General features: G+C 35.6%; 1 protein-coding gene across 1 annotated transcript in view; it reads left to right on the top strand.

Moving 5' to 3' along the window:
* PTPRQ (protein tyrosine phosphatase receptor type Q) overlaps positions 1–18,596 on the top strand; it is a 124,947-nt gene extending 106,351 nt beyond the window's left edge. The window contains exons 51-59 of the mRNA XM_032107005.1: positions 1,459–1,540; positions 5,098–5,188; positions 6,577–6,653; positions 9,017–9,151; positions 9,268–9,393; positions 11,553–11,701; positions 13,484–13,619; positions 16,818–16,941; positions 17,230–18,596. Of these exons, the coding sequence (XP_031962896.1) occupies positions 1,459–1,540; positions 5,098–5,188; positions 6,577–6,653; positions 9,017–9,151; positions 9,268–9,393; positions 11,553–11,701; positions 13,484–13,619; positions 16,818–16,941; positions 17,230–17,267 (958 nt within the window). The 3' untranslated portion in view covers positions 17,268–18,596. The remainder of the gene's footprint in view (positions 1–1,458; positions 1,541–5,097; positions 5,189–6,576; positions 6,654–9,016; positions 9,152–9,267; positions 9,394–11,552; positions 11,702–13,483; positions 13,620–16,817; positions 16,942–17,229) is intronic.
* The last annotated feature ends 219 nt before the right edge of the window (positions 18,597–18,815 follow it).

The following is an 18,815-nucleotide window of genomic DNA, read 5'->3' as shown; positions in this document are numbered from 1 at the left end:
AGGTTTATGGGTCTGAGTGCTCAAAGTCTGGTTTCTAAATACATTCAGAAGCAATTGTGACCAAGTTTCAAGGCCATCTGAAAGTGCCCTGAGTGTAGATGCTCATATACTATCTTCATGAAACCTGCTGTGAGATCAAGTTAAAGATTTAATATGTATCGCAGTTTTTAAAATTGACATATACAGAAACAGCAGTGAACATGTGAAAAATGAACATGAAACCAGGACACTAATTTTTAAAGTATTTAGGAAAACTACCATAGCTGTGGTTTCTGTAGAGGTACACCAGTAGCATGATTCATCTGTGACTCATTTTAGATATCTGCTTCAAATGAAATGAAATTACACCTATTTCTCCTCATTGATTATAAAAGAAATCCAGTGACTAACTAAGAAATAGGTGTCTGTGTTCAGTTAGATTAATCCTATCCTGATGCTCTGAAATGGTCCTTAGAAGGATGATATTGGGTAAAGTATGCAAAATAAAGCCTATAAATATATATGTAATGGTATGCAGCAAGTATGGGTTTCCCAGGGCCATATGAGCCCAGAGCACTGTGAAGTGACTTAAAGAGAAAGATAGAAACTGTTATCAATATCTGCCAATACCTGAGACAAAAACTAATGAAGACAATCACCCAAAGATACCTGAATTTGAATCCATAAGGGAAACCAATCTTTAGTTACTTGGTATTTAATCTAGAATCTATAAACATGCACAATATTGGTTATCTCTCAGCTTGCTATACTTAACAAAAATCTCTGTTGCAGGTTACTTAGTTATAGAAAATCCATCAAGTAAGTTTATTAAAGATTTTTATGTTGTGTTCATTGATGAGTCTCAACGTGTGGTTCCCTCCTCTATGTTTATTAGAAAAAAATTCCAAGCTGCGTATAAATCATAAAAGCATGACTAATTGCATGGTAACTGGAGAAATGCTTTCTCTCTCTCTGGGGTGAAGCCTGCATGTCTGTGTTTTAGCTTGGGAAGTAATACAGGGTTATTTAACCTCCTCAGGATTTAAAAACCATGTCATTATGAGAATGAGGTCACCGCAATATTTTATATGTCTAAAACCTTGCAAAGTATAAAATGTTTTCAGTGTGACAAAGAAGTATTATGTAGCTTAGAATGCAATAATAAGTTCACAAATTTACTTTAATGTCAAAACCTAGCCTTGAAATGCTGTTACCTATAAAAATAATCATAGCCTACAGTACTCTTAACATTAGCAACATTAAAAATTTTGTGAAGGGGAACAACAAGGGGATAAAATATTTCCCTTTTAAGTGATCGAAAAGAAATCAAATAAGCGTGCTGTAAGCAATTTTTCATTTTCTGTAAGTATCAGTTTCCATTGAACTGGAAAACATTGCTTATTAACAAACTACAGTTAAATAAAAAGAATGACAAAGACATTCCCTATGGGTTTCTAATTCTTCTGTCCTTATTTTCAGGCCAATAAGCAAGAAATCCTTTCTACAACATGTTGAAGGGCTTTGCACAAACAACAACCTAAAGTTTCAGGAAGAATTTTCGGTATGTTGCTAGCAGTTGTCACAACATCGCAAGACCTTCAGTCGTTTCATGTGTCACATTTCATGTCCATTTTAAGCAGGCAAGGCCATGAAGGACTCTGGCCTTGATAATCAATACCCAATTACCAGGTTGATTGTTTAGAAAGTAATAGTACACTGATTTGGATTCTGCAGTCTATACTGCAACCTGGTCAGAATTATTCACCTTAGTGTCAGCCAAAGATGATCTTCTTTAGTCTCCAACATTTCAAGACCACCATATTTATGTTTTTACATATGTAGTGTTTTATATGTAGATTACCTAAGAACAAGTTATTTAGAGTTTTCTATCATATGCACAGGTATATTTAACTGCTATAAATATGTTCATTTTCCTGAGTGATGATGACTCCAAAAACAGAGTTAATGTTCATTCTGTGAAATTTTCAGGCCCCAGTCATACTGCCACTGCCTCAGAAATGTTTTCCTTTCATAGATTTTGGTGCAGAAAGTAAAAGGTTTGCACATGGTACTTAGCTTTTTGTTCCTCTACAAGTAGTGGGTCATATTTGTTATGCTCTTGAGAATAGCTTCCATGTGAATAGTCTCCATCTCCTTACATGAGCAGATAAACACAGCCAACCTGTCTTGCTTTCTGAAAAGAGCCTAGTTCTCAAAATATACATTACAGATAATATAATACACGTATCATTTCAAATTTAGATCTCAAAGTTTTCACTATCTTCATTAAGTAATATTTTATGGCTATCATTTTTTTTTCTCAACAATAACTTCTTGTTATTTCAGAATCTTTATCACCATTATCTTTCTTTACCCATACAGTCATTTGCCCAAAAATAATTTGTCAGTGTCCAGTGATTTTTATTATTTTGGATTTATAAATTTACCATGAATAATTTACCAGTTCGATTAACAAAAATAGAGATTTAACAACTGGCTTTTCTTCTGCTAAATTATAATATTTCACTTTCCAAGAGAACACTAACAAAAGTGTATAAAGATTAATGGTTTTTCCTACCGTTTTTTTTTTGTTATGCTCATTAGGTAAAATTGGTCTGGATTTAATAATAAAAAACACCATAAAATTCTCACAGCAATAAAGTAAGAACATTTTTTCCTAAAACCAGAAGTGTTATTTCACTTGAGCAAGAATGAGTATAGTTACATTATACATGACTGAACAGATAGAAAGTTTTACTATCAGTAACACTTTCACATATTAACATTCATTACCAGAAAGTGTCTAGTAAATTCAGGTGTATTGGAAACTGAACATGTGAATATGATAATTTATACTAATAACCTGATAGTATATTCCCTATGTTGAATTTGGATTGTTTGACCTAGCAGTCTTCCTGGAAAATTCTAAGATATGCTTTGGTAGGTAAAGTAGTCTACAGATAATTTACAATAGGCAATTTGTGGGCAACAAACATGATTTGGAGTTTTCCAGTATAAATGTGACTCTTTCCATTTCACATAGTCTTGTAACCCATGAACATTCCTGATTTCATCTAATTTGCTTGACTGACCAAACTGCCAGGCCAGGACATCCTCAGGGGTCAATCTTGGTCCACATGTGAACATGACCTGTGTGTAAATGTGATGAGAAGGGAATCCGGACCTCAGAATGGACCTAGATCCATTTCTTGTCAGAGAAGACAAATTTAAAGAAACCATAAGAAGCCAAAGTAACTGATGATGGGCACCACCTCACCGCTATTCACACTTCCAGCTTTCAAGCTGATTCCTGTGTCTCTCGATACATTTGGGAACTTAAGCTTTTTTAGTAGCTGGAAAATTACTGAAACAGAAATACTAGTATAATACTTGTTTTATGATAAGTTTTGTTCATGAATAAAAGAATGAAATACTTCAAAATGTCACCACAGTGCCATAAAAGTACTGCAGTAAACAAAATGCAAATTGTTTATTTCAAAGCTGTATGAGTTTGCAAAGAAACATGGTTTCTGTGAAAATTTGTCATGGAGTCTGGGAACACAAATAGTCTTTTCCCAAATCTGAAAATAATAATTAAGGCTGAAATCCCTGCTAATGCAGAGAATTGATACAAGGCTTTTGAGCACTTGTTCAGCCATGGAAGCATTACTATGAAAATAACAAAATCTGCTTCTCTGTTTCCTCTCTACTACAAACTGCTACCAGTAAATGGTGCTACCTCTACACAAGTTAACTGGCAAGCTAAAACTTGGAGGAGTGAGGCAAATGAAGGAAGTTGAAGTTCACATGATATGGGATTCCATAGCCCAAAACACTTGCAAAATAAGCATTTTGTGTATGTTCTTCCTTCATGAAAACATTCAATGACAGAAACTTTGTGGGAGAGTTTCAGTTTTCTGAATGAGAGGAATTTTAACATCTCCCCCTTTAACTGTGTTTTACACACAAGGCTGACAAAATACTTGAGTTAACAATGAAAGAAAAGCATTGCAGTAAAACAGTCCTGGTTTTCCATTTTTCATTACCTCTCTCATTTATTTATTTATTTGCTAGTAGATTCCCATTAAATTCTATTTATAAAATACAAACTGTCTCAAATACCTGGGCAAAAGGGCACTTGAAAATAATTAATATTGAGCCTGAAAGTAAGGCTATCTGCCCAACTTTTGGAAGTAGCCCATGCAGACAGTAACCACTAATATTAAAATACAAATTTGAAGGGATTACTCTGCACAAGCAGAGTAATTTTGTATTGTACTCATTCAAAGCAAGAGGTGGATCTCTTAATTTATATCTTAGATATAAAAAACAGATTTGCATTTGCATAACATTTGTCAAGCAAAGGGAAATTCTATTAAAGTTAACAATATATTTGGAATTCTGCCTTTTCTGAGTTTTCTATTCTCTTAACACCACGATGAGATCATCACTTTTAACACATTTCCTCCATTAACAAGTTGTCTCCACTCTTTTAATCAACTTTGTAAATTATAGCTGTTTATGCACACAAACATCCTCATCAAATAAGTGCCTCAACATGAATGATTTATCTCTCTGTCCTCCAGTAACAGAACTAATGACCAGTTATGAAACTGCAGTACAACCCAAGATATCTCTTGCCACCCCTTTCACAAACAGTCCCATGAACAATAGCTAATTGCCAGTTGTCTCAACTCAATTAAATTCTCATCAGTTCTCATGCTGTACCACAAAACCTCCCAAGTTACAGGAGTCAGGAAAAGGCATTATTCAAGACTAAGGCTGAGTCAGTAGGGCATAGTAACCAAGCATGTGACTTCATGTAAAAAACCAGAAAAGAACTGCAAAAGGTGATAGACTGACTTCATCCAGGCTTGTAAAGGTGAAAGTTCATGTAAGCTTAATTGTTCAACTTGACAGCATTGTCTGCAGTGCTGTATCCAACACTGCTGGTGTAACTGGGGTTGACAGTGAGGTGGAAAGCTCTGTAATGTTTCCAGCTACTCTTAGAAATGCACAGTTGCAGAACTGGAGTTTTTCCTCTTACTGGATGAGTGTGTCATATTTTAAATTCATTCAAGTGCAAAAGTTTTCCAACAAACATTTATTCCTCTGTAGGAACTTCCCAAGTTTCTTGAAGACCTTGCTTCAACTGATGCTGATCTGCCTTGGAACAGGTCTAAGAATCGTTTCCCAAACATAAAGCCATGTATGTGTGTTTACTGACCAACTTCTAAATTTTGCTCTTTACTTTCAGTAGTGTAACAGATATTTGGACTGCAAGTGTATTTTTTTTTGATCTGTCTTTGAAATGGCAGTACAATCATGTCCACATTATGAAATAATTTTCTGTTGAGTAATCCGTTTTTACTTTGTGGGTTTTTTTAAAGACAGTTTTATTTGCAAATAGCTTTCAACTTGCTCTCACAAGCTTTAATATGCAGGTGCAAGAAACTGTAGCCTCAATAGTTTCTTGGCTTTGTAATTCAAGCCATGTAGCAAACTCTTTAACATTCTTCCTCATTGTTTTTTTTTCCCCTTTAGAAAGAAGTAATTTTTTAAACATATAAAATCCATATGTTTGTGCATTCAGCTACCTCAGAAGTCTAGATATGCTTTCTTGTGGATATGTGTACGTGTGCTACAAAGGTTGCACAGAAGATCAGAGTGACTGTATGGTAACTTATAAGCCCAGGCTAGATATTATCACAGGAGACAGGAGTCTGTCTCTCTATACTCAACACTGCTTCATTTTTCAGTTAATAAGACAAGAAATGTCATTATTATTTTAGGCATTAGCTGTGATGTGAGATGGAGTGCATGGGATTCCTTGGTTAATAATGCTACATTCTGTGCTATTAACTTTTCAGAGCAGCTGCTCCTGCTATCTACTTCCATGTTCAAGTCATACTCTAAGATACAGTCACTAAAAATTTATATTCATGACACACAATAAAACATAAACAGACATGTTTCATAAATATTTAACTTTTTATTCCAATGGTCTCTACTAAGTTGGGGACCAAACACCAATATTCTGGTGTTACACATGACATGTTTCTTGGATATTGTAATTTCTGCATTTGTGCTGTGGGACCAAATCAGAAACCCTCTTTTTTTTTTTTTTTTGATGACTTAACCTTACATCCAAAAATTAAAACTATGGAAAAGTGCCAGAATCTGAATCAGATCTGAGACCTGGTCAGCAAGTATATAGAAAAAAACTATCAGATTCCTGACCCTACTCTCTGATTCACACAGAAGTTGTGTGTGCTGGAACAGCATGGCTTGAAGTACACAGGATACTTTTAGGTAGAGAATCCCCCCATATATACATCACACTGGAGGTTTTGGCCCATTCACCATTTAAATTAAAAAGTATTATATACAACATGTCTGGAACATTAAAGAAAGACTATACAGTAATGGAAGAAGTTTAAATTACCTTTGTAATTAGTGTTCTACTCTGTCAAATATTGTTAGATTAGCAAAAATAACACTATTTTTTTTATTTCTTAGCACTCCAGGAATACTTTTTACATGTTTTATGGTTTTTGAATGAATCTTTTCATTAACTAGACTTTACTTCCATGATAGATAATAACAACAGAGTAAAGCTGATGCCTGATGCTGGTATTCCTGGATCTGACTACATTAATGCCAGCTATGTGTCTGTAAGTAGAAAGTCTCTCACATTTTTACTGTATTTGTTTTCTGGTAGAAGAAAGCCACTGTTGCCATGGCATTATTCAGGTGGCTCCTGTGTCACTAAATATGAAAATTTAAAAGTACACATGTCCCATTTTCATTGCTAAGAAATTATTTCCAGTAATAATCAAAACTGTGTCCAGCAAATTCCTTTTTATAAATTATCTCATATCATTATCATTAAAGACAATAGTGGAACTCCCACTGAGGTCAGTTGTTTAAATAGGTGTTATTTGGTCTCCTGATTCTGGAGTTAATGTTGTTGTATATGAATAGGACAATGCAAAGATTACTGAACTGAAAATTTTCATAGAAGTGGCTAACAGTTTCGGCATGTTCCTTATTATTTTGTGAAAGTTATGATGGAGGAAAATGAAAGTAGGTTTCTTGAAGAAGAAAGTAATACTGTATTTTTCATCCTCAGCTTTCTTCCCAGACTTTCCATTTTCTTATTGTGTGCTCAGTAAATTCTTCATCTCTATTTTTATCTCATTTTTGTCCTATTGAAGCTCAAAGTGTGAATTATAGTTATGCATTTAATCTCTTCTAGCAGTGGCTGGTGATCTCACATGAAGTCAAGACTTGGTTTACACTAAACACTTTTCAAACACATAGCAAGGCATGCAGACTGTAGTCTAAACAGACGACCCAAAGGAAAGTAGAAATAGTTATTTCCAGGTAACTAAGAGACATTACAGAGAATAAGCAACAGAGCTGAGAGATCTTCCTTTCTCATCAGCAAATGCTATTTATGGCCTTTTTATGGAATGTCTTTGTTCCGAGGGTTAGCAGATAGGAAGAACCATGCCACTTGATGCTGGGACCATACACAGAGTGACCGAGAAGGAAAGCAGGCAACTTGGAGCATGGCCTAGTCTTTACCCTTCTATCACTGACAGGCCAAGCCTTAGGCAGTGAACATGAACAGCAACTTCCAAACAGATGCAAAATCCAGCTACAGAGTGTTCCCTGCTGAGATTTTGCGCGTATGCATACATTTTAGGTGACCATTCATCAGTGAATAGACAATTCCAGTGTTGTGGTTTCTCAAGGCTAAAGTTTTTCCCTTTATATGCTCTCACTTTCCGTATTTGTAGATGTATAAATATATAAATGCATATAGCTGAAAACATGCAATATGTATGTGTATTTACATACCTAATCACCTAGGTCTATTTACATATGCACATTTGTAAAGAGAGGAAAAGAGAAGTCTGGTATACAGTTTTAACAAATGGGAGCTCTGCTGCTACTTTTGCTTTCGTTGGTTAAACAAAGTCAGTAACTGAACTGTGAGCTCCCTGAATTATTGTTTCTCACCTCACTCTTAAACTAAGGAGGATTAGCATAGTTTCCCACTGCCACCTGTTCTGTATATTATAAATGGAGTAAGCAACAGGCAGCTGTGAATTATAGGGCTGTAATTCCAACAAGAAGCTTTGGTGGTGCTATAAAACACTGTGTCAGTCATTTTGAGCAATAAGCAGAACTCTGTGATATTATAAACTGCTAGTTCTACAGCATAAATTTATTGCTATTATTGCCACTGTTGTTATTTTAGACTTTCTGTAGTACATAATAGTTCCTGTAGGTATGCTTCTTTTCTATGAGGAGCCAGATCCAGGTGAACTCGTGCACTCACAGCACTTACACAGATTTTTTCAACAAACTTCCTTCTCCCCAAGTTTTACACCAATTTATAAATTAACTAAAGAGCAGAAGCCAACACTAAAATAGAAGTCAACACCTACAGTAGGTTTCTTGAAAACCTTTCATCAGAGATCATTTATTTGAGTAAGCTCCAGCTGTAACTTACAGCAGATCCCTGACAATCACCAAAGAGCAAGGTCATTAGTGGGTGTATTACTTGCACTAGCTCTCAGACTGTTCCTTAGTTGTTTCCCTGGCTCCACTGCTCCTTAGCACTATTTAATTCTACTTTGCTGGCTGCCTCTTGACATAGTTCTTGGTGACCTCTGGCTGGATCTGTGGTAAGGCTAATATGAAGGCTTAGATATTTTTTAATGGGATTTGATGACCTGATGTCCCTGTAATTTCTCTGCTAAATGCATTTATATTACCATGGCACTTCCCATACTTCAGTAGAGTGTTGTTTCATAACTGGACTATAAAAAAAAATGCCATTACTTCCTTAGTTTTCCAAGGCAGCCTGCCATGCAGTGATTAACCAGGCATATGCCAATTCGCTTAGTATGTCTGACAAGGTTTTAGCCTTAGGCATGGCAGATACAAGCACAACTATGAGTCACATGCAAACTCTTTTGTTTCCTTGCCAACCATTATGTATTAAATATTTTCTCTTTCTTAGGGCTATTTATGTCCAAACGAGTTTATTGCAACTCAGGGACCGTTACCAGGAACAGTGGGTGATTTCTGGAGAATGGTGTGGGAGACAAGAGCTAAAACGCTTGTGATGCTCACACAATGTTTTGAAAAAGGGCGTGTAAGTTACCAGTGAACCAATTAAAAGCATTTGATACAACTGGAAATTCTGTATGTAATTTCTGTCAAGATTATAATATGATAATTTTTATTTAATTAGTAATCATCTCCCTGCAGATAAGATGTCATCAGTACTGGCCAGAAGATAATAAACCAGTGACTGTGTTTGGGGATATAGTGATTACTAAACTGATGGAAGATATTCAAATAGACTGGACCATCAGAGATCTAAAAATTGAAAGGGTAAGCCACAACTGGAAGTTGACTGAAAAAATTCATCCAACACCTCAAAGAACATCAGATATACTATATTCCACCCAACTACTCCCTCAATATTCTTCTTTTAATCTTTCAGTGTATATACATTTTACTGCCTGGTTGTCCTGCATTTTGTTTCCATTCATGTTTTATTTCCTGAGAATATATGTCACAAAGAACTCAGAAATATGTCCAACATGCTATGAAGGACCTTTTAAGGTTACTGAACCTCTGGTCTGGTGGGAGGTGAAGTTTCTGCTTGGACACCTCAGTGTCTCTTCTAGAAAGGAGTAATGCTAACCATTCTGGGATCAGACAAATCTCTTTGAATGTATCCCTCTCAGATTAAAGGGCAAGATTCTCTGGTGCAGCTGCTTTGCATTGTACCACCAGCCATTGGCCTCCACCCCCAGGAGATTCACCCAATATAAGTATTACTCCCACGCTTTGTGCTGGGAAGGAAAAGTAAGGGTACAGAAGAGATCTTCACCTTTGTCATGATCCACAACTACACTTTCCATGCCTTGGAAAAATTATAACCCAGCATTAAGTCAGAGCAGCAGGCGGGCTCAAAAAGCAATCTGGGGATTATGACCCAAAATTAGGTCAGCTTTCTTTTGCACTCCCAGCATTGATCTGTATGTTGTGTAGCCAGATCCTAGGACCTGAACTTGGCTGTCCAAATGCAGGCATTATCACCCTGTGGCATGTGCACGTGCCAAAGGGCACACAGCAGCTAGGGGCTTGTCTCAGCTGTCACCCCATAAGGGTATGTTGTGCAGATAGTACAGAGAAACTGAACATTTAAAAATGGTTGAGAGAAGATAAACCTTTTTTTCAGCTAAAAATAGAGCACAGAGAAACAAGACTGGAAAAAGGAGTATTTAGAATAAAAATGAATGCCAGTGAAATGCAAAGTCACTTGTGTTAATGAGGGTGAGGCTGAAAAGAAGATAATCTGAATTGACTGGGTGATCCATTTACTATAGCTGAACTACCTTGCACAAGAAGCTATGCCCTTTATAAGCATGTCATTAAATGTGCTGTATTGCTGGTTTTAAGATTGTACATCCATTCACAAGTGGGTGGATGCTTGATGATCTTCCAGTGAAGGTAAAAAGCGTATGTGAAGCAAATAACTCAAAACCATTGCCATTGTGCATGCAAAGTAACTCCTCTTCCATGTTGATCAGTTTTAAAAAAATAGTACAACTACAAAGTAATTGCCACACATACTTGTTCACAGTTGTTCAATATTTCTTGCAATAAGAAAGAAGCAAGCAATTGGTTCAAAAGAAATCTAAAAAAATAGGAACTGGTTCATTACACGTTTGATTAAACTGTGGTACTCCTTGCTGCAGGATATTGTGAAGTCTAAAAACTTACAGGGATTCAAAAAATCTCCATAAATCAGTAGAAGAAAATACTGACGTGTACTATTATTAAATATCAGTTTACTGTCTCTGACTGAGGCAGCTCAAAAGTCAAAAACTATTAAGAATGGAAAGGATATTCTGGGGAACTACAGATATATTGTTGTCATGTTTTATAATGTTCCCTAACATTTTTTTGACCACGGTTGGAAATGCATATTGAACTAGACAGTCCTTTGGCATGATCCTGTTCTTTCATTTTTACATCCTTCAAAAGTAATCTAGGTATCAGATCATAACCTATTTTTTGAGGTTTACTGTTGCTGCTGCTCTGATTGAGAGAGCATGAAAGAAAATGTATCTATGTTTACCAATGTATGTGTGTTTGCCTTCACTACACTGGATCAGTCTTAGAATGGTTGCTTTTTCCTGAACAGATTTGTCATCCCAGCCCAATAAACTTCTAAATGGGCCATAGAAACTTCAACCCGCAATCTACAAATTACAGTGATATAATGACTAAAGTCAAATGAAGAGTGACTGCTTGAAGTCACTAATACTTCCTGAAAGATGGACTCGATGCCATCCCTCAAAAAAACATCCCAGAAGTTCTGTGAACAACAAATTATCCCTTCATGCCAGTAAATCCTATAATTATTATGCTATTCTAACTTTATTTTTTACATGAGATTACAGAGATGGTTACATATACCTTACTGAACCTTCTGTAGCATTTCTTCTGTAAAAACTGCATTATTTTGTATTTTTCAGCATGGAGACTGCATGATGGTGCGGCAGTGTAACTTTACTTCTTGGCCAGAACATGGAGTCCCTGAAACTACTGCACCAATTATCCATTTTGTAAAACTCATCCGTGCAAGTAGAGCACATGATAGCACACCAATGGTGGTTCACTGCAGGTAAGTGTATTTACCAAATCATCATTTGGTAGCCTAGAATTTCAAGTATGTATTAATGCACAGGGAAGTTGCCAGAAGAACAACCATGAAGACTGATTGCACAGATAGGGTTCTAGTATGGACAGCAGTGAAGGTTTCTCCAGCAGTCCTTCTTACTCCCTTCTGGAAGGTAAAATGCCAATGTCTGTGCTTCCATGTATGGAAATCCATTATGGGATTATGAGGTGATGGGAAATAATTGCTCCAACAATTACCATAAAATAATGCTGGGTTTATCACCATTTTCCTCTTTAATCATAAGAAGAGGAATAGAAAATGACATATGTTGGTTTAAATTAGTTCTATTATAATTAGAGGTCTTCTTAAGAAGCAAGTATTAAAAATATATTTTAAATGCACATGTCACATATCATAAGGAAAAAACTATTTGGAAGCCACAGAGAATGACAAATAGGAATAAGGGTTTGCACAGGCCAGATTTCAATCTTGGATGCCTGTAAACAGCTAAAACCGATATTTAGGCTCTTAAATAAATGGTTTGATGGTTAGAGGTGTTCAGCTGTCATAGTTTCCACTGATTTCATTAGCACCCTTAAACTTCTGTTTCAAAGAGTGAGTGTGTGGGGAGGCCTAAGTCTTAAGGAAACCGATGAGTGTGTTTGCAAATTTTGTGCAGGTCAGTGTTCCCACTGAATGAGTGGGCTCCATAAAAGGGATCTGAACTCATAGGTCTGCTACTGAGTCTTTGCCTCATTCTCACTTGATGTGAGTCTGGAAATAAGAGGAAGGAAAAGATGGCTTTGATGCTACAAATCTTTTCCCAAACCACTTTATCATGCATGGGAGGTCTTTTTATTTGTCCTCAGCATCCTATGGGTGCCACTCACAAAGGGTGGTAAAGCCTCATTTATTTGATATTGTTTTCTTTGATGAACATTTCCCTCTACTGCAAGGGCCAGAGAGATTATTACAGGAGAGAACAATATGGTCTTCATATTTTCAGGACACTTGTATTCTGTGGGGACTCTCTGCAAGTTCTATCCGCTTTTCAGAACGGAGGTGTATGAAGGGGCCAGCATGGCACATCCACCTGTGCTCAAATTCCTGATTGTTATAGAGCATTACTATGTATTCTCATATCCAGAAAATTCATTCATTACTTTTTCCTCATTAGATCTTGCAAGTTCAAGAGTTCTGCTATATATCTCTTGATTGTCTGCAGAGATATACCCTGCACTGATTACACCAATTGCAGAGAAGTCTGACAGTAATTTGGAAACGATCCTATTCATTATGAGACCTTGAAATAAAACACTACCTACCAGCATGTCTTGCACACTCATCCTCCTTTAAAAGTATTTTCTTTTAAATTTTTTGCTAGATCCCATGTTGTTTTGTCTCAAACACCAGAAGTATCACAGAATCCAAGTGTGATTTCACAAAATCTTATGCTTTTTTTTCCTCTCAATTAATGAGCTCTAGAAAACTCACAGAAAAGCCATAGGAATCTGTTCAAACAGGTTTGGGTCATATAAATGAGTAAAAAAAAAAAAATTATGAAAATGTGAAATTGTAGACTCAAAATTAGAAAATGCTTCAAATCCAGATTTCACTTGATCCAATTCAGCAAGGAATTCACAAAATGTAGACACTGAAAAAAGATTTTGGTTTTTTTTCAAAAGTTTTTCTTTTCATAATAAACAATTTATCCAGAACATTCCAAGAAAATGCTAAAAGCATTAAAATAATAGCTTTATTTTATCTTGTTTATCATGTTTGCAGTGCTGGTGTTGGAAGAACAGGTGTTTATATTGCACTTGACCATTTAACCCAACATATAAATGACCATGATTTTGTGGATATCTATGGACTTGTAGCTGAGCTAAGAAGTGAAAGAATGTGTATGGTACAGAATCTGGTAAGATTTATCTATTGTGTTTTCCTGTTGTTGAAAAATTAGTCATCTCTTCCTCTGATCTACTAAACAAGACTAGAAAGCTCATAACAATCAGCTGTATAATTAATTTTCTACCAAACTCTGCTTTCATTTATTTCAAGCATTGTGGAAATATATTGTATGTGTCCACCTAAGTATACTTAGCCAGCAAAGTCTTGACAAGTGCTGAAAAGAGTGCTATTTATTTTTAGAAGCTAAATAATAATTTCTCAGTCTCTAAGAAATTTTATTTCAAGTTTTGAATGAAGAACAATTGTTAAATTAAAAATGGATTTGCTCATTCACTACTTGATTTGACTTCATTTACTACTTAAGTGCAATTTTTTTGTGTATGCATATGTCACATAGTCCACCAGACCTTAAAATATTCATTTACCTTTGAACTCATTATTGATTCCTTGATTCTTTTTCAATTGCTTGAAATAAAATAGCACATATGGATAGATTTAAGTACAGGTTTCAAACTTTTCAAAATCAGTGGTGGGTTTTGGGTCTAAAAAGTACATTTCTGGCAGATTTATTTTGTATGAACATAAGTCATTGACGATCTGCTGATGAGGAAGACTTCCTTCTGCTGTATCTGGAATTCTGAGTATACGTAAAGGAATAATAGAAGAATTTAAAGCTGATCCTAAATGCCCAGTGGAATGGAAATCAGCTTTATTTGGATAAGGCTTCTGGCATAAGTCTCCTGCAGGCCAGATCTAACCCAGGGCAGCCTGAAGCCTTTGAGTCTACAGTGTGATTTACCAGCTTCTCAGTATGGAGGAGTAGTTTCAGGATGAACTTCCACGTGACTGATGGATTTAAATTGATTTTAATGTAAGGAGACTTTCTCCATTGGGAATGCAATTCTGCTAGTCCATATCACATCAGAATATGTAAAAAGTATGTCAGAATATGCAAAGCAGTTAACCCTTCCTCAGACGTTTTTGAGACCTTCTGGTGATACTCTGGCATGATGTATCTTGTAAGGTGCAGTCTGATTACCATTTGCTCTAAATTTTTCCTTTTGAAATCTTGATGCCGCTAAGCAATGGCAAGCACTTTCTTGTGATGATGAATTCTGGGACTATTTTTGGTCCTTCTCTTACACTTTTGACTAGAAGTAGAATCATCTAAAAATAAATCAAAGGCTGGCAGACAATTTAATAGGAGTGCTCCCAAAATAAAATCTTAAAACAGTGAGACATTCAATAAGATCAATGTTTGTTTTTAAAATATACATGATTTTTGTGTACCTCTTCATTTGAATATTTTGGCAGGGGCTAGGAAAATGTGTGCTCAAATGCAATACAAGACGATGGTGTCAGAGTTCAGATTTTCTAACAAATCAAATATCCATCTGTATGCTAGCAGTAAAATTCTGAGATTGGCTGTTCTCTGTCTAGGTAATTTCTAGCTCATGTTCGCAACAGTACAAAAGTCAGATCATCGACAAAACTTGCCCAAAGGGAATAAATCTTGTAAATTTTTATGGTGGATTCAAAAGTCAAACTGTTCCAAGAGTTCTGTTATAAAACACTGTTGAGTTGCCTATTAATCAGATTTTATGTGATCAGCACAGAAGATATAAATTAGAGGAGCAATGCCTCCCCAGGACTCAGTATAGAAATCCCTCAGTCAAACTGTCTGTAAGTTCTATGAGTAAATAAAAGCTGATTGCTCTCAGACCTGTATTTTTCTTGTTTATAGCTTCAAAATAATGTTTTTTTTTCTAACAGAGTCTTGATCTGTTACTGTAGCCAATGGATGAGAATAGTTAAGATTCTCATTGATTCTAACTGGGAAAATAACTAGTTACACATAAAATGCCCAGGTAGCCTGCCTCACTCTCCCCTGGCAAACCCAGAAAGATTTTCATTGCTACATCATCAGGAGTAGCTGTATGAGTCCAAGAGATTATGGAGCTTTCAGTCTGCATTCTGAACTGGAATAACCAATCTAAACTCCACTGAAATTTCAGACCTTCATTCTAAAAGTCCATGTTTGTCCAGCGGACATGTTAAAGTTTATCTTCTTGCCTAGTACAAGGGCTAGTTTGAAGTAATGCCATGCTATTATTTCAGAAAGAAAGTTATTGAAAAGTGTGATGGTACTGCATGCTGCAGGAGGCCTGGGAAAAGCTGTTTTAATTACCCCCACAGCTCTGGAGCTGTGACCATAAAACTTATCTATGTAAGCAAATTTCTCTCATACATCTGAGACACTTGAATTGCAAATTGGTGGCAGTTCTGAAACAAAATAGCAATTATTGAGCAGAAAAATTACATAAATATTTTTGTCGGTGCAAAAGTCAATGGTAATAGTATGATTTTGGTGCAGATATTCCAGTCCATCTCAACAAGGTCCTGGGCAACATGTTTTAGCTGACCCAGCTTGAGCAGTGGGTAGTTGCACCAGATGGTCTCAAGAGGTCTCTTCCAACCTGAACACGTGTCTTATTTTCTGCATCTACATATAAAATACTTCTCCTATGTGAATATATGCTTAATCCATTTATTATCTTTCTATCAGTTTTCATTCCTTTATTTCATTCTTACATTGTCTTATTTTGTTTTCCTCTTTTCAGACTTCATGTCCTGGAAGTGTCAAATTAACTTTAGTTGCCCACTCTTTGTGCTATCATCTGTTAAAAATGAGGCTACAGCTCGAGAAGTATCACTCAAAATACTAGGTTGATTTGCTCCTAGCACTGGTGCATTCTACTAAAACATATACATTTAGATTTACTTGAACTTCTGCATTTGAGTGCACCCTGCTGGTTTTCTCTATGGTAGAAAGAGGAAAATTTTCTTATCTAGATATTACATTCTTATCGTTCAGTTTCTTCAGTCTGCTTTAGTGGCAAAATGTCTGTTCACAGAATAAACAGTCACAGAAAATTGTGGAGTAGCCCTCAGTTATGGTTAGTCTAATTTCATACATCTTACTAGTCATAAGGATTAACATGTTTTGACAAATTTAAAGCACTATTCTTCATAATAATTGAAATCAGATCAGGCATACACAATATGGTCACCAAAGTACTGAGATTGCTGAGTTAAACTTCAGTTACTTTGAGATATTTCTAGGTGTTATAGAAAAAGTAAAAAGGTTATTTGGTATTACAAGTACATTTTTCTTCTAATCAAGCATCTTTAAATTCACATCTTACAGGCACAATACATTTTTTTACATCAATGTGTATTGGATCTGTTGACAACCAAGGGAAATAGTCAGCCCTTATGTTTTGTAAATTACTCAGCACTGCAAAAGATGGACTCTCTGGATGCCATGGAAGGTAAGGAGATACAGACTGTGTCAAAATTATTTTTTCATAGCAGGTGCAATGACTTGTCCAGATTAAGAAGCAGAAAAAAGTCCTTTGACATGCATTTTTTTGCTTCAAAAATATACATATCTAGCCTTTTGCTGCTTTTTATTCCCCCTTATAGTGATAGTCATTGCTCAAGCTTTCCCCACTTTTTTCCATGCAAGATCTTTTAAATTCAGTGAAAAACAGTTACCTGCCGTTAGTTAATATTTGTTTACAAGGTAGGTTAATGTAATGTATCTGTTTCTTCTGCAGGTGATGTGGAGCTTGAATGGGAAGAAACTACCATGTAAATACTAGGAGTAAATATTACAGAAAGGAGATTTTGAAAATCAAAGACATATTTTTCTAAGCACAGGGGCCAAAGTGAATTCCCCTATTTTGTTGATTAAACGAAATACAGATGATTGAAACATCTTTTCTTCTATCAATGTGCCTTCATAAATAACTTAAAGTATTTTATTCAGAACACTGAGCAATAATGGTTTGGAGTACTTTTGCAGAGACTGTACTTCTGGTGTTATATAAATAGTGCATTCAGTATGTATTTAAATATAAAGTGTATTTGAACACATTCTTTTTTTCCAAACTATCTTTGTAAAAGAAAAATGAGCCAAATAGGACGTAAAAGATTAATATTTCCACTGAACTTATTTTGGTGTGAATTTGCGGTGTTCTGCGTGTTTTGGTTTTAAGTAAAAGCTACAGTTTCTTTACTCATTCTTGCTAGACTGGCTTCAGTGTTGTCAGTTCTTGCAGATTAATTCCAAGACCATGACAGTGATCTTTACCTAACTCTATGTTCTTGTGTTTTGAATATTTTTTTTACAAGTGGTAGCACATCAGCCCATGATCCTGAACAGCTGAAGAGTCACCTTCTGACATGGGCAGGATTATTCAGCTTTTACACAGTACACAGTAGCTCTTCAGGGACACTTGGGGCTATTTAAGCCATTTTATAATCAGCAGGTTGGGGTTTTTTTAATATATAATGATGATTGCATATGTTCAGTGCAGAAGAAAATATTTTACATTCCTGCTACTTTTTCAAGCAGATAAAACAAAGTAAAACTAATAATATACTATTATAATGAATGCTAGATTGGCTTGTGTAATAGAATGTTTAGAATTCATTCACCTTTCTTGAATACAACACTATTCAGCATTTTGAAAGGTTGCTTAAAATTTAATATCAATGTATTTTATAACAAAGTTGTTAAGTAAAAAAGCTTTTTCACCTTCCTCAGGTTTGACAAATCACAGTACACACAGAAAATTACAGGAGCTAATATCTGGAGATTTAATAAAAGAAAACATCTTCCACTCCCGATGATGATGATGATTATTGGAAATAGATCTGAAACAGGAATGTGAGAAGCAGGGAGCTTGTATCTGAGAAGAAAAGCAAAAACTGGTAGAGTAGGAAGACTAGAGAGATAATGAAACTGTGTGCTCTGGTTTTACATGGAAGTGACAGTATTCAATTGATATTATTAGATGGAAGGGTTGATTGCTAATTTTTTCTCAGTGTAAAGAAATGTATCATCATTCTGAATAACAATGAAGCTGTAACCTTAATCTGAGATGGAAAACATAATAATAAAGAGACTATGCAACTGCCATCTCATATTGTGTTTAGACATCAAAGAAAAAGCTGTCTTGTTGAGACATCAAGATCAGGGAAGTCAGACAAACTTCTTTAGAAGCTTGAAATATGTATATGAAGGACTGTTCTTGTGTGTGCACACTCCGAACAGAATAGTCAATGAACAGAACTTTCCATTTCTTCACTACTTCCAGACAAAAAATGCTGTGCAGAAGGTAACATGGTACTTTTTCAG

Source organism: Corvus moneduloides, chromosome 4 (assembly GCF_009650955.1).
Source record: "Corvus moneduloides isolate bCorMon1 chromosome 4, bCorMon1.pri, whole genome shotgun sequence".
Taxonomy (NCBI): domain Eukaryota; kingdom Metazoa; phylum Chordata; class Aves; order Passeriformes; family Corvidae; genus Corvus; species Corvus moneduloides.
This window is presented reverse-complemented; position numbering and strand designations above follow the sequence as displayed.